Source organism: Haemaphysalis longicornis, unplaced genomic scaffold (assembly GCF_048455015.1).
Source record: "Haemaphysalis longicornis isolate Haplotype H1 unplaced genomic scaffold, Haemaphysalis longicornis Haplotype H1 scaffold_63, whole genome shotgun sequence".
NCBI classification, from domain to species: domain Eukaryota; kingdom Metazoa; phylum Arthropoda; class Arachnida; order Ixodida; family Ixodidae; genus Haemaphysalis; species Haemaphysalis longicornis.
Genome location: NW_027526411.1, coordinates 449279 through 466367, shown reverse-complemented (window position 1 = coordinate 466367; position 17089 = coordinate 449279). Strand labels below are relative to the sequence as shown.

Here is a 17089-nt window from a genome sequence, read left to right as displayed (position 1 = left end):
GCCGCGGCGGCCGCTTTTCTGATGGAGGTGAAAAGCAAAAATGCCCATACGTACAAGATTTCGCCGGACGTTAAAGATCCCCATGTGGTCAGAATTAATCTGGAGCCCTCCAACTACGGTGCACCTCATCGCCTGCGTTGCGTCGGTGTGTTAAACCCTACAATCAATACTTAGTGACTGGGTGCCAGAAGTGCCTTACAAGCTTGTTTTCGCACATATGTACATGAACCTTATAATGCATTCATTTTATTTTTAAGGTAATCACTTCATGCTTGTAAAATTTCCGGAAGAAGACGATTTGGCAAGAGTGCATTCCAAAGGATGAAATGCAAGGCTTGCTTCTGGCCACCTGACTCGCGGAGTGCTGAACAGCTTGCAAAATCTGCATCCTCACCGAAGAGTGATTGGCAACTTGTTCCCTGCACTCAACTACAGTCGTTCAGTAAGTTTTGTATCTGTGTTCACACTTTATTCCTTCGTAAGCTTAATCTCACACACAAGACCTAAACAAAACAAGGATACTCCCAGTGGTGTAAAAGTACTTTTTGAGAAATTTTGACCAGTGAAAACGCATGGTATTCCTTTTGGACTGCGAAAACATTGATTTAACCTTGCATTCACCATGCTGAATTTTTTTCCATTTGCAAAAATGGCATACACTGAGGAGCACAAACACCATAGACAGAATGGCCTGGTTTCTAAAATCTGTACTTAGCTTTTGTTCTTTTTTTCTCGTTCATTTTTCTTGCTCTTTAATTACCTGAAAACTGCATCATAGTGCTGTATTCGCGCTGTGTGAGAGCTTTTCAGCAGAAAAGCCTATCTGTTTATGATCATTCTTGCAAATTCCAGCTACAAAGTGTACTTGTGTTTTTTTAGGCACATATGAACAAGCGCGGAAGAAGCTCAGGCGTGCGGAAGACACCTCAGACCTGGAGAGTGAAATGGACCTTGGAAGGGGCAAAAAGAAGAAAAAGCAGCGCCGGGATTGAAGTTCTAGTCATGAAGTAACTGTGAGGTCCCCGCCGGCACCATGTTCCATGCTGAGAAGTAAGCTTCCTTTCATACGTGACAGAGAGATAGACTATTGCTCTTTGTTGGCTGACTTTGTAAGAGTTGCTTTCTGTAGTTAAGGTCTAAGTTAAGGTTAATCTTCCAAAATTGAACGTTTTTCCTGGCTGTATTTATTACGACTTTGACAGTTACTTTCATACCAACTCGCTTGTGCTCAGTACATGTTTTGGAATGGCTTGTAATGTGCAACATCATTTGTGCTTTTGCAAAACTTAAAACCAATTCATTTAATTAATTGGAAAGGCCTTCAACCTGCAGTGGGCACAAACAGGTGGATGATGATGATAATGGTGGTGAATGTATTCACTTTACTATAAGTAGTAACATTAATTTTTCCTGCCTGGCTTCAGAGGCAAGCGGCAGCTGCCAAAGTGCTACAGAATATCGCAACAACCAGCGGGCTTCTGGGCCATCAACAGCACTTTGTGCTGATGCATACAGTGAGAACTGAAGGAAATAAATTATCATGAAATGTTTTAAAATTCCTTTCTACCCACCTTGGTTGCTTAGTGGCCGTGGTAATGTTTTTATGTGTGTATGTGATTTCCGTACACGGTAATGATGCCCAGGTTGTATATTAACTTATAGTCCTCTGTGGTGCATCCCATTCTAGGCATTGCATTAGTGCAAAAAACCACAATTTTAACTTTTCTCTAATATTTTTTGATACGCTTTAAGGAGCTGAATCACAATTTGAGTAAACTAAACATAGCATGCATACGGCTAGTCAGTCGGCACTTTGTCCTTAGGAAAAATGTTTCCCAGCATAAGGTTTCATTTTGATTTCTTGCGGAAGCCATTCATTACACAGATAAAGATTGTTTGGGCTGATGAAAAAATACCAGTGCGCTTAAGCTGATTTGAAGCATTTTCAATTGCCCATGTATAGCCTTAAAGCCTGGAAGATCTTTTTGACAATTGCTTGAAATAAAAGTATTTAATATGTCAATGCAGTACGTTTTACAACCAAATAGGTAGACACATGCTGTCAGCATTTCTCACCTGGTGAAAGTGAACTTAGAACTGCCTCTTATGGGCTAAATGGAAGTCTCTGTCTGTCTCATGCAGTTATAATTATTCTTGGAGATTTTATCAGTAAAGGTTGTTTTTTTTTGCTTTTACCTTTTTTTCCAGACAGTGAAACAGACTGTGTTTCAGTGCACTCGCAAGCATCAGCCTTTTCACAGAAAATACGTACAGCTGGACGGCGGCCCTTTCATAGTACTTTGCACTGTCATACCCGAGATTCTTGTAAGTGACCAGTCACTTCAATGGGCAACTCTTTTTTTTCATTGCAAAATGTCTGTGTTTTAGCACTGGCAACGATTGACGGAGATACATCGGTGGAGTTTCGAGATGTTCATGTACGAGTGGCCGACAAGAGGGACAGATATTGAACACGTAAGTTTGTGCCGGCTGATAGAAAACTGCATGTAATCGTTGTGTAACACATTTTGCTAGCCTTGCAGAAGACATTGATTATTACAGAGGCGTATCAAACAGTCATCATCAAAGCAGTCTTCATCAGCCCACCTGCCGACTAGCAGGGGAGATGGAGTTCGAAACAACCTCTGTAAGTGACATGTCTGACTGAATTGCTTATTGCAAGTTTGCATGTGCAGGGTTGTGCAGATTTGGAAGCCTCTGAACATAACGGTGGAGCGAACAGGGATGCTAGATCAGGTGCGTTTTGGGGGGCAGTAAGCATGTGTGAAGTTACTAATAATCCGCAATGTGCAGCGAACCGGCAAATAGGGTGTTCAGAGAAAGACTGCCAGCAATTTACACAGGCCACTGTAGCTCCCCATAAGTGAACCTGCACCTGCAGAGGTTTGTTTTTTGCAGAACATTATGTCTGCTTTCTTCCAGGCAAGAATTTGTCCGTCACGGTGTATTGTCGGCCTCACCATAAGGAAGAGCCCAAGTGAATCCTCCGTTTAGAGAATATATTTTCATAACTATTTCTTTTGGCTCTCCACAACTCATTGTTTTTCCTTGTAAAATTTTGCCATGAACACATTAGCAAGGCTGGATTTGGTGGGGAGGCCAACTGAATACTCTTTAAAGTACAGCAGGTCTGCGCACGCAGGGGCGGAGTGCAAGTGGCAAGCATGTTATCTTATAAAACATGAACAGATTATCTCAGCAAGAAGATTTACTAAACTCTTTTTATGTGTTTAAATTTATTTCAGATCTAAGCAAGCAGCTGCTCCGCCTGCTGCAAACCATACTTCTCCGAATTGAACACCAAGGGACGCAACGAGATGCTATTGTTGCCAAGTTCTCGTCTGGTGCCCTAGAGGCTAGAGAGGATTTGTTGGAAGGACCTATTTCCGATATTGAAGAATTTGAGAAGTTTAACCAGGACCCTTCTCAAAGCAGTACATGAAGGCAAAAGTAGTAAGCCATTTTTATTGTTTTGTGTAATGTTTGTTTCTTCATGGCATTGACAGCTTTCTGGTGAAGTGCTAGCAGAAAAAGACACGAGGTATAGCTCTGGAGGGACAAGCTCTCAAACACTGCATATGTACGGGAGAGATTATCAGGAAAGATAAAATTATTGAGCCCTTCTTAGCCACTTGTGCACATGCGGTACTGAGATGAGGGACGTACACCAGGCGTCAAAATAAGCCGGGGCATGCGAGCGCGTGGCAAAATGCATCGCCGCGACATCTGACGTTGCACAGCTGGTGTCGAGACACCGATGTGCGCGTGCGCGTCCAACCATGCTCGCTAGCCTGTCTTTTCATTATCTTCAAACGGCAACGCTTGTCACATTCAGCGCTTGGCGACAGGGGCCACTTTCTTTGGGCAACCCCTCTTGCTCGCACACGCTTCAGCGGCCGAGGGCGAGGGTGAATATGCCTTGCTCGCTCTGCGCTGCTCTGACAAAGGATACGTGGAAGCGGGATTGCTATCTTAGTTTTAAATACTGCATTCTTTTTTACAGGAAAGCTGTCTATGGCTAGGATCCAGCAGATCGTCTCCTGTAATAGAGCAATGTAGACAAGAATGTAGACGACATGTAGACAAGAACTGCGTCTTAGGCCGGGTTCAGAGTTTTGTCGCAATTGTAGTATCTTTAAGTAATGACGTCATTTGACGTCTCAGCCAACCTAACGGTGTAAAACGCCGTTTTTTTATATCCATAGCGCGCGATACGACTGTTACGTATGTAGTCTGAACATAGCATTAAGCGACCGCACACCATTGTCGGGTGAACGCTCCCCTCACGTTTTCTCCAATGGTCGAGCGCCTCGTGCGGGCACAGCATACTGCCCCTTCCCTTCCCCAACCGCACACTTTTGGAGAGCGCTGGCTCGCCCACCACGGCGAACCTACTCCCCTTCCAATTTCGCGACATTCTCCTCCTTTGCTTTCCTTCACTCGTCGGTCTTCCCATCGTTCGCTCAGTCATGACGACGCCGACGCGGCTGAGCCCAGATAAGGGCTCCAAAGGGCTGTTCCAAAAATGTCTTCCTAGCAATTCATTTGTGTTAGGAGTTAGGCAGACATTAAAGGGACACTGAAGTGATATGTAAACATTGCGGGATTACTAGCGCAAATTGTAGCCCGGAGTCCCCAGGCCATGTTTCGACCACTCTGGGCGCGTTTACGCGATTTTATTTAGTAGAAAAATTAATTCGAAAATGCTGTCCTCCTCTCTTTACGCTCGCCCAATTTCTGTGGCGTTTTCGTGTGACGTCAGGAGGTGCCGAGCTCGCAATTGGCTGCGCTACTGCACGGCTCCCCGGCCTTCAGACAGCGTCAGTCGGCCCAGCGTTTCGTCCGCCGGCCGCCGACGGGTCGTCGCAATTCGTTCGCTCAGTTGAAACGAAGCCAGGACACGTTTGTGAATGGAAGAATGTGCCTTTCTTTACTTGGTTAGTTTGTACACTGTATCTAGCTCCAAGTCAAGGTCGCTTCACATAAGCGCTGCACAAGCGCACATGCGACGCTTCGCTGACTGGTACGCCAGTTGGAAAATATAAGGCCTCTTGAAGGCGGGAGAAGAGTCAGCGAAGTCAATATAGGTACTAAGAAAATAAAATCAACTGATATTTTTACCGTACAGCGTAAAACTAGGGTGCGGGAAGCACTTTTTTGCCCTGGGCGAACAACCACAACGGTCAGCAGCACGACTACGCATCTGCGAACGCTTTTCCGTCTACGAAATGCAATTGCTAGACGTGAGCTATTGTGGAAACTCGGGGTACGCTTACTGCACGAGCGCAATAAAACAAATAGTCATCTAAGCTGCTTGAAATGCCAAAACTAAATAAAAGTGTAAACGTGTTGTACAATATATACTTTATATTACCAAGGACGGCTGAGCTGGTCTCGTGGCCTAGTCGTCTGGGGCGCTAGGTGTGTTGTCGCAAGTGTTTTGTAAGTCACGCGTTCCAGTCCCCGCGGGTACGTGCTTTTTTTTTTGTAAGTTAATTTTTTCGTTTTCTGCCGATGTTTTCTACATTGAGTTCACCTCTTTTTTGGGCCGCAACGTTCATGGCTCCACGAACTAGTTCACAGAACGCGCGCAGGCTGGTGCTGGCGCGCTAGCGAGTTCTCGTTGGCGTGCTGTTGCCATAAGCACCGACTGCTTGCGGGCAGTGGGCACAGGCCAGAATGAACAGACCCTTGACCTGGTGCAAACACGCTTTTTACGGTACAGGCATGAGTGAGGCAAGCTCCAAATATGGGGGAAAAGCGCATGACATTTGGGCGCCTGCGGGTACGTGGAGGGCGTCCATGCACTGCGTAGGCCTCGGCTAGTGAATGCTACGATTCCAAGCCGTCCTGGGAGGCTTATCTTGATGCATTTTCACAGCTGACAACATGGCAGAAGCGCGGTACGATGATTACTGAGTTATTGAGAATGCCCATCCAACAACGCCACCAGTTGTGTTTTACAGAACCGAAACTGAAACCGAAACTTGTTTGGTTGCTCACCTTGGGCATCGTCCAATCACGGTGCCCGCTCCTCCTAACGTCACAACTTTAGTTGGTGCGGCCGCCGCAATCCGCGCATGGTAGTTTTTCTTCTTTCGCGCTTTGTAAAATAATTACCGATTTGTCAACCGTATAAACGATGAAAAGTGTGCTAATTTGAGCCAGTCTACGCAGTCCAAGCAAAAACGGGAGCTTGACAAATTCACTTCAGTGTCCCTTTAAGGGGACCGTTGTAAGCTTGATCTTCGGAGGGAGTACCATCACAGAAAGTGGCTCTTACGCTTGTTTCATTGAAACTATACCGAAACAAATTATATGACAATTAGCCGCTAAGACGATTATAACGCAAAGCCGGGTTTTATATTTTTCATAATTGCATGGTTCACAGTGAAATTGTAAATATTGTGTAATTATCGTCCGCTGTCAGTACATATGGGATTCTACGGGAGGGAAACGGACAGCCCCATGTTCGTCCACCGGAAGAAAACTCTAATTAATCAAACGTTCATTCAGTCATTTAACCAGGAACTATGCTGAATCGGAAATTATAAACAAACGTGTTTTGCTTCGTGCCCCCCTTGAACCCAGTCAAACTCACGTTGAGGCTCGGCACCGCAGCTTTGATGGTCATCCTTCTTCACAGAGTGGAAGGGCACTGAATTTTTTGTTAATTTTTCGTCAAACCCACGACCACGCCGACCTCTTCTCTCGTTTCCCCTTCTTTAATTGTTTCAGAATGTGTGCAAAGTGAAGTCTCATCACACCTTCATAAAATAAATTATTTCTGGCTTGAGTTCGTATTCTGTTTGTGTGCTCATTCTTAGTTAACAACCAATTGCATGTTTTACGAAAAAAATATGAAACTCGTTCCACCGATTGTGATTGAGATCTACTGCAATAGCGGGGAGCCGCAGTTACGACCGTTTTCTCCAATACATGGCAATCTCGCTCCGTAGATTGCGTTATAATGACAACAAACTAATTCTCCAACGTTTACTATTTCACTACCTAATTACGACAAGTAAACGAAACTCGCCACAGCGGTATAATCGACCTATCAGCATAGTTTCATAGAACTTGATTTTGAACACAATTAATAACACATGAGTTAAAGCCGTTTTCTTTAATCATACTCCCTCCGTAGATTTCCATGCTTCGCTGCGCAACAGGCAGTGTAGGAAGGCCAGCTTACAAAGACCAAGCTTCCGCCGATCTTCATAAAGTCGGTTTTACCTGTAAACACAAACGTTTTGCTGGGAACTCCGGAGGGAGCGTAAAACGATACAAGGACAGGCTGTAGTCAAGCCCAGCCCAAGAACAGCGTCGCTGTTAGAAATACCGAAGTGGGAAAGCATATGTGGGACACAAATTTGTCAGCGCGAGATGGGCAAGGATTAGTTATCTGATATAGCAGGGCAGGGCGAGCAACGCATCTTCACTCTCACCCTCGGCCGCTGAAGCGTGTACGAGCAAGACTTGTTGAGCAAAAAGGTGACCCCTGGCGCGAAGCTCTGAATGTGATGAGCGCTACCTTTTGAAGCGAAGTAAAAGATAGGCTAGCGAGCGTGTTTGGACGCGCACGCGCACATCGAGGTCTCGACACCAGAAGTGCAACGTCAGATGTCGCGGCAATGCATTTTGCCACGCGCTAGCGTGCCCCGGCTTATTTTGACGCCGGGTGTACTTCAGAAAAGCACACGTCTAGCAAACAGTTGGTAAAATAATGCCTATGAAGGCTGTGCAGCTTTCTGTTAACTACACGATAAAATTAGAACTTGCCGAGTGTTCGGACCTGAGCTAGCACAGTTGTTTAGAATTCAAATAACCTAGAAAACAGCCAGTTGCAGCACACAAATCCATTAGCAAATTGTTTAAAACAGTTTGATCTTTGCAACGTTTTTTGTCTACTTCGATCTGTTCAACATTCTGCAACTGGCTTGCCTCTAGTTACCTTATTTTCAAAATCTCGCAGTAGGCACTAGGCCGAAGCCACGTTCTGGTTTAAACTAATTTTCATCTTGGGGGTTTTAGTCTTGAGCTGTTTTTTTTTTAAGTTTCTTATCTTAGTCCACACCATGTTTTTGAAGTCAGGGATCCAAATAAGTTGCAGGTAATTTCTTTAGTTATTTGGTTGATAACCTAGGATGTGGTTCGTGCTGTTTAGCAATTAGTCTGTGTTTGTTGTTAGTTGAATCGTCCAGTTTTTCTTCTTTTTAAAGCGTATATACAGCTTTTACATTGTTGCAATTTTATTTTTCAAATTTATTGCATTCATGTCGTGCCAGTGGTGCTTTTACACTTCAAGGGTTTAGTTCATTGCAAACACAAGATATATTTCATTTTTGTAGATGCAAGAGCTCTCAGTTCTAGGTGGATCAAACAAGCACTGCAACTCGTAGAATTCTTGAAGCACTATTGACCCATGAGGTAGCAGTTCAATACATTTGGCTGGGACAAAAGGGCAAGAAGAAATTCTCATCACTGCCGGTGTGTCAGCTGATATACAGTGAGTGAAAGCATTTAATTTCAAGAATGTTAGGTGAATGTAAAATGGTAAAAATGATCCAAATGCATGAAAAAAAGCCCGGCTAAGAAAGGTGACAAAAGGGGACCGTGAAGTGTTTAAGCAGCTGGCGTTCGTCGATACTTAAAATGCTGAATGCAGAATGATTTCATTTTGTGCTCCTAACATTTGTGGCTGCTGTCGCCATAAATTTATTCCATAACATCATGCCCGCTTACTGGGTACAGTTTTACTGAATTGCATGCATATGTCAGCACACCTGCTTAATACATGTTTATTCATACTGCTGTTCTTTTTGAGGTGTAACTTGGTAAACATTGGCAGTACTGGCTACACAAAGAAAGGTAATCCAAGAAACATGCTGCCAACATTTTATTTTAAAATAGAGGTAATTCTGCCAAGAAGTTGCGTGTGCGACTTGAGCCAATTGTTCTCAAAGCTAAGACAGAATCAAATCCAGCTGAATAGGAATTCCAGGCCTTCTAAAATGCTACCTAGTCACCTTACAGAAGCTGTGAAGCGAATGATTTCCAGTGCAAACAACAAAGGCATCGAATACATAATCAATACGTGGCTTCGGCATGCTGGAGAGAAGCTTCACAAACGCCGCACGAACAGCAACTCCCAGGCAGTGAATGGTAAGTATTTTGACTTTAGAATCGTTACTTACAGTGGTTTCACATCCAGCATGTCATGTAGTCATTCTTAGTTTTTCCCTACCTTGCTGTACACTGGCAATGGTTGTGAGCATTGTCCCACCTCGGGGGATAACATACATTGTAAACGACGCGCTATATCTACAAACTCAGCTAAGCTCGTGCAACGAATGGCGACGATCAACATTCGTCCGTGCCGCCGGTGCATACGCCGTACCGCCGGTGCAGGAGCTCTTCGAACAAACGTGTTTCCGCCAGAGCTTGGAATGCTGATTGGCTACAGCATTTAACGGGGCCCCCCAATAGCGCAGCCGTACTGTTGAGAGCTTCGTGCGTCACGCTGGTGCGTCACAAGCGGTCTGTCGCACGTCAGAGTGGCGGCAAGGAAGCGGTAGGCGAGCAAGGAAGAAAGCATCTATGTAGCGTGTTTGTGCGGACCCTGCTTTACGCACAGGTGTAATATTTGGTATACATTGTCGTGAAAGGGTACTCTAGCAATTGCGCGATTGAAATGACGACCTTGAGAAGCCTATTAGGGCCCCTTTTAGTTCCAGCTCGCCGAGTATCAGAGAATCGATCCTGGATGTACACCAACTTGTCAGTTTAAAAAACTCCTGTGTTATACAATATCATAGCCGGTTGCCGGTATAGGCGTGCATATGCGGTATATGCGATTTGTAGTGGCGAATAGGGGAGCGAGAGGGGGGCGCGCATGCGCAGCTATCGGTTTCACTCCCGTAGAAATGAATCATATGTCCGTGGTGCAGCCAGAAGGTAGAAACGCGGACGTCAAATGGGACAACGAGAATTCTCTAGTGACCGTGGTAGCTGAGAGCATTGGGATGCTGTGTTGCGTTAACAGTAATATGTTTAAGACGCGGGAGCGACACAAACAGATGCACGTTTGTCCACGAGAAGAAAGCTTGGGTCCTTCGAAGGTTCATTCAGCTAATTAGCTAGGCAGTGTGCTTCTTCAGAAATAACAAACAAGCGTGGTTTCTTTCGTGCACTCTTTGGAGTGCGTCCAGCTTCACGGGTCATTCTTGCGTGGTAGGAAACTTAATGGTTGGCAAAAACACAAAATTTGTTCTTGAAATTAGTTTTGCTTTCTACGCCCTTCATGCTAATCTGGCGCCTTGGACAGATGCAATCCAGCGGTGACAAACTCGCCCCTCACATGTTCTCCTTGAGCAGGGCTGCCCGGATGAAGGTAAAACTTGTGCCGATCGTAAGCTTCGCAATCGGCCGGCAGTATCCGCACGATTAAACTAAAGGGTCGCCTGCTCAGCTCAGCTGTGGGCTGGGGCGTTGTCAAATAAGAAGACAGCCTCGCGGTCTGGCTCCGTATTCTGCACACGGGGCGATACTTCGGAGAGGAAGTCGTTGAACACGACCCAGTGCACTTTGTCCACCGTGTTCCAGTGGAGGACACCACGAGCCGACATGCACGCCATAATATTCAGATTTGCCCCTTTACTTCCAGTCGTAGTGTGAACTGCTGGGGCTCCCTTTCTCGCGCGTCTAAAGTTGCGACAGCACCATATGTTTAATTGGTCTCTTCCAGATAATACCGTCTTACTTGCTGCCTATCGGTTTGCAGCCACTAGGCATATTTTTTCTGGTTCTCATTGAAGTCTGTGCGGTTGCGGTTCATAGGTTGCGGCATCACCATTTTGATAGTGTAGTTATGTGCATCGAGAAGTCGGTCAATGCTGCTGGTGCTACTTCTCAGCCCAGTCAAAGCCTCTTGGACGGCTTTTGAATTTGATTGAGTGTGGGTAGGGTTTCTATCCACAATGTCCTTCACCACCGCCACAACGTCACTTTCAAACTTCGGGGTGGAGCCAACTTTCTTCTCCGGCGTTTCTCGGTCGTTCGCCGCAACAGATCTGGCAGTCTTGAAGTTAATTCTGAGGTCCTGGGCTATCTTCTTTAGATCTCCACCTCACCGAGCGGCATCTACAACACGCAACCGGTTTACTTCGGAGGCACTTGCTCTTTTGGCTGGTGGCGGCCAACAGGCCGTAATGGGGGTACCCGCTTTTTTAGTCTGTCCGGCGCACTCATAGTTGCAGAGCTTTGGTCCGTGATGACGTTTTGTCCTCGAATGATGCAGCCATGAAAGCTCGACGATGTCCGGTAACACACACCAGAGGCGGGCAGGCTAAGGTCCCTAAAATTACTAAGGTAGCGCCAACTGCTCCCTCCTTCTCCGCTGCCCTCCACTTTTTTATCTCCCCTCACCCGCGGCGCCGCGGTCCCTTTAATTCCGCGGCGGGGCCGTCATTTTTGTTGGCTTCCTCAAGCAGACGCCCTCGCAACGCTTCTGGCCACTGGTTGCTGCAGTTTTTCGTGCAGTTTGCTCTTGTTTTCGCGCCGCTATCGCCCTTTGGTAGCATTAATAGTATTTTTAGAGCCCCGTTTTAATAACACGCATTACGTGAGGCTGTTGTGTTGTATATTTTTGTCTAGAAGGGGATATTTGCGGGGTGGATGCCATGGGCGCATACGGACAGCGCGGTGTTTGTTTACGTGTGCGGCACGCTCAGGATGGTTCGTGAACGCGAAAGGATCGAACGTGGACATTTCAAACTGCTCTGTTACATAGTATATCTAGAGCCCCGTATTACCAACACGCCCTAAGTGAGGCTGTTTTCCTGTATATTTTTGTGTAGAAGGGGATACTTGCGGGATGGATGCCGCTGGCGCATACGGACAGCGCGGTGTTTGTTTATGTGTGCGGCATGCTCAGGATAGTTCGTGAACGCGAAAGGATCGAACGTGGATGTTTCAAATTGCTCTTTTACTGTAATTCCGTTCTTAAATTTGCGTGATTAAGTTGTGGTCGTGCAAGCGCTGCACAGAGGGCTTGCGCATGGTTCGCAGTGACCTTGGTTTGCGGCAGTTCGAGCGCTGCGCTGGCTTTTTTGCGTTCGCGTTTTTTGCGTTAGTTGTATATCATTAGGCAGCGCTCAGTATGCGTCCCGCATTAGCTGCTGACATTCATTCCACCTTTATTCCGTGCACTTTCCGGTGCTTTGACGTTGTTGCAAAATGTATGTCACCTTCACGTCGGTATAGGCTGCTGTCAGGGTCAAAGTTCTCGCTTCTCGTTGGCCTCGCGCATGACGGCTGTACTTTTGGCAGTGCGTCCGTGGTATAGCAATGTTCGTGCGATTGGCGTTCACAATTATTTCGAGTAAGGCCCTGTCGGGCATATCTGGAAAAGGCTGGCACAAAGAACGCGCAGTTAAAGAATGCGCTCATCCTACAATTAGCTGTAGTGCCCAGTTTTATAATAACTACGTATTCCAAGGCCAGAAGCGCGCTAAGAAGCGCAATTGTGAATCCTTTTCATGGTGTGCAGCTAACATTGATTCATGTGTGGGTTTTGATAAATTACAGCTTGCTACAGCCGAGCTGGCCGTGACTGCACTGCTACAAGATTTAGCAAACGTGGATCGAGTTGTGCATCGTAGTGAATTAAGGCGCACTGCGAAAACGCTTTTCGACACGTCGTACAGCACACGCGTCCTAGAGGTCGTCGCCGTATTTCGAAATTTCCTCAACTTGTTGCACACCATTTGTGCGTAAGTATACATAGTGGCGTGAAATCCCTGCTGCCCAAATTCTCAGCCGGACACATTAGATTGCACGTGCCGCTACCTTTTCAGGTGAGAACTGTGTAAAAAATGTAGGCTCTAATCTTGGGAATAGGCATTAGAGACGACTGCAGCAATGGATGGATAGACTGAAATTCGATTGTGCTCTCTTGGTTCTACCAGTAGAATAACAGATCAGTTTCTGCGGGATCAATGTTTATGCAAATTGCTCATGCAGGTAATTAGTGAAGTTAATTGCTCATGCAAAACCTGTTTTTCCTTATATGGCGTGATTGTATGCAGGCAATATTAAAAGAAGCAGGGACACACAATTGCTTTGTACTGGGATATATTCTGGCATATTTGTACATGGCACTAGCACAAGAATACGTCCAAAACAAATTCGAAAGAGAAACCATATCACAATGATTGAGACAAAACAATAAGGCGCACTACACAAATGAACCATTGTCACAAAATCAGGATTTTATTCGAAGTCTGCAATGAACCCCCATTGAATTGTAAAGATTATAACAACATGCTGTATCGCAGACAAACATCTATACTAGGTCATGATTGATAGAGTTCATAACTAAGAACTGCAAAGCACTGAATACAAAACTGTAGATTGACCATGACTAAGAAAATGGCAAAGGCTTTATATCAACGAAGAGGCTACTAAGAATACAGATCAGAATGTGCCGTCACACAAATGAGAGGTTTTTATGAAAGAAAGGACTACAGCAATATATTATTCAAACCGCGCTTGGAATGATGTTCCAATGACTGCATAATTGCAGCAAACATACAGCGCACAAGATTATAGGACGGTCTTAACATAATGTACATTCGGAACAAAATTTACATGAGGAGGGTGAACAAGCTTAACACAAAACACACTGCAAGGTAGTATGATGTCTTCAGGCTAACTAAGGCTATGCCTATGAACAAAAACTGATGAAAGTGATGTGAAAGTGAAACTGATCAACTGATGAAAAAAAATACTTGCTGAAAGGACACTGGAGCCCCATCCAATAGCAGGTATGGGATCTGCCACTCTGATGATTGCAAAACTGAATGAAACCTGGAAAAAGTAAGCTGCGAAACGTCAGAAACTTTAGCACACATAAATGCTGAAAATTACGTGTACTCACCAGCAGCAAAAGACTCCTTGGATTGTTCGGGGCCACCGTGAGCAACGTTGATTGCAGAATGGTGCATCTCCTGTATGCATAGGTAGGATTGCAGAAGCAAAGGTGGAAAGGTATCCAGTACACAAAATAGTAAAATGGTGCACTTACGTCGAGCAGGTGGCTTGCGCTGCTGAGGTGGCTTCCTGTGTGAAAAAATGCTGGGAATGACAGTTTGTTTCAGCTTTTTAACGCCAAGCTTCTCCAATATCCGTTTCTCAAATTGGTCGTCCGTGAAATGATCCTACTGAGAAAGATAAAAATTGCACCACCCAGTCTCAGATCTGCCACAAATGCTCCGCAAGTATAGGTATAATGCCAGAGTGTAGCGATCGTTCAAACGTGGCAGGGATGAATTCGCATTTCCGCATTTGCTCAGTGCCACATCCAACGTCAACTTGCCGCTAATAAATGCTGAACAAAATAGGTCTGCTCAAAATACATTTACATCGCGTGTTTTGGGTCACATGACAATGACCGGATATGCTACGCCGTTAACAATTAAAATGAAGCGCACAACCTGCTAGTTCACGCCCTCACATGTAAAGCAAGCGATAACACGTAATGAACGGCCCTCTGTGCGCTAGCATACGCGGAACATAGGGTACGTGTACAACCACTGCGGGGCAAATATGCATTTGAAGTTGCCACTGAAACGCGCACGAATTTAACGAAGCGACAACAGAAATTACGAATGAACGCTAGTGTAAAGGCGTGGTCACTAAATTAGGTAAGTTTTTTTACCCAGCCGCAATTTTTTTTCCCTTTAATCGCCCCAATATGCGCCGCACGTTACACAGAAAATCGCTTCAATGTCATAACAACTGGCTTATAATACTAGCGGGGTGCCAACACAATACTAGATTCCACGCAACAGAGCCCACACGCACTCTGAACGCATTCGCTACACTGTCGGACGCAAGCTGCCATCGAACAAAACAAGCGCAATGGCAGCTGAAAATCCTTGCGGTAAGGCTACCGTACGACCACCAACTGGAGATGATACACCCTTGATTCCGCCAAAAACTAAGAGCCCACACAACAAATGCACGGCCTCAGGCCTAAAGCAAAGCTTACGACGTGACGAGTGCGCAATGCCTGCTTATAACAAAGGGTGGACGACCGTTGCGGGGCGAATACGCATTTCTTCGTAAGTGAACACTCAAACGTGCGTAGAATTTGACAAAGGGGGAGCAAAGTGCAAAAACGTACCTACTGGCCGAGAAAGAACACCCGCACACTGAACACACATTCGCAACATAGTCGGACGCAAGCTGCCATCGAACAAAACAAGCGCAAATACGGGTGAACTTAATTTCGGCACGGCAACCTTACAACAACCGACTACGCCCCTGATTGTGCTGGAAAATAAGCGCGCACACAACAAATACGCGGCCTCAGGTCTAAAGCAAAGTTTACGGCGCGACGAACTGCCCGCAGTGCGTAATGCCTGCTTAGAACAAAGGTTGGACGACCGCTGCGGAGTGAATACGCATTTCTTCTTAAGTGGCCGCTCAAACGTACGCAGAATTTGGCAAAGCGGGAACAAAAAGTGCAAAAACGTACCTCGCAAAGTCGTGATGATAGCGTGGGCTTGAAGTCTGCCCGTCCAATTCTGTGCAGCCAAACTTTTCTCCATGGTACTTAATTTCGGCACGGCAACCTTACAACAACCGACTACGCCCCTGATTGTGCTGGAAAATAAGCGCGCACACAACAAATACGCGGCCTCAGGTCTAAAGCAAAGTTTACGGCGCGACGAACTGCCCGCAGTGCGTAATGCCTGCTTAGAACAAAGGTTGGACGACCGCTGCGAAGTGAATACGCATTTCTTCGTAAGTGGCCTCTCAAACGTACGCAGAATTTGGCAAAGCGGGAACAAAAAGTGCAAAAACGTACCTCGCAAAGTCGTGATGATAGCGTGGGCTTGAAGTCTGCCCGTCCAATTCTGTGCAGCCAAACTTTTTTCCTTTGTGCGTTGCGTTGGCCGGTCTGAATTAAGAAGTCTTTTGCCATCACTGACCTTATTCGAGCAGCCGAAGGCACAACTCGGCATCGCGAAGCTACATAAAGTGACGCCGACGCGACACTTGTTTGAAACAAGCAGCTGACTCTTTGGTTGAGAGAGAGAGAGAATTAACTTTTATTTGCACCCGTGTAAAATGACGAGGGAGAGGGCATTAGCCTAGACCCCCGTTCACCCCCTAACCGTCGGCCGGAATCCCTTGGGATTCGGCGGCGGTCAGGGCCACACCGGTTACTTTTCGTTGGTCTTCTGCTTTATGCTTGAGTAAGAAGATCTCCCAGGATTCCACATTTCTATTCGGGTTGTTATAGAAAGGGCATGTCCAGACCATGTGGACTGCGTCCGCAATGCTATTGCAGTGAGTGCACGTAGGAGTAAAGACTTCCGGATGCGATTTACTGTATAGTTGAGGGTTTGGGAACACCCCGGTTTGCAATTTCCTCCACATACCTTCCTCTTTTTTGCTGAGCTGTTTATCCGCCGCTTGATAGGTCTTGCGGCCGAGCTTATAATGAGAAATTATTTCTTGGAACGTCCTTAGTTCATCACGTGAAGGAAGGGGTTCCTCGCGTGAAGGCGGTGAGTCAGCTGCGATCGACCGGTAAGTGAGGCCTCGGGCGGTCGCATGCGCCTTCTCGTTCCCCCGCAGACCCTAGTGGGCCGGGCACCATATCAGTGAAATTTGATCTGCTGATACTTGACCTTCTATGAGAATTTTGGTGGCTGCAGCAGAGTTGGAGAGTTCATGGAAATTGGAGAGTTCATGGAAAGTAACACAGCGCTAGACTTTGTCCAGCCCGCTGAAATGGTGCCTGAAACGAGACCCATATGCCAGTGTGACAGTGGCTGCGTTGCATCACCTGTGGAGGTGCAAAGCAGTTATGGAAGGCCTGTGAATGCAACAGCTGGTTTCGGCAGAGCGTGCGTGTCTCAATACGCATAGTGATGGGCAAGCCTACTGGCTACGGGCCAACGGTCTAAATTATGAACCAACGGTCTAAATCAAGAAAAAAAACTTTCGCATTACACGTAAAAGAAAGTCATTAGTTGAAGCAGCTGTATCCCGA

At 46.0% G+C, this 17089-nt stretch overlaps 1 protein-coding gene across 1 annotated transcript; it reads left to right on the top strand.

Moving 5' to 3' along the window:
* The first annotated feature begins 302 nt into the window (after nt 1-302).
* LOC144144132 (uncharacterized) lies at nt 303-16428 on the top strand. The gene is made up of 5 exons (XM_077675514.1): nt 303-442; nt 880-979; nt 2697-2757; nt 15525-15573; nt 16349-16428. The coding sequence occupies exons 1-5, from the start codon at nt 322-324 to the stop codon at nt 16426-16428; spliced, it is 411 nt and encodes a 136-aa protein (XP_077531640.1). The 5' UTR covers nt 303-321.
* Nucleotides 16429-17089: the final 661 nt, after the last annotated feature.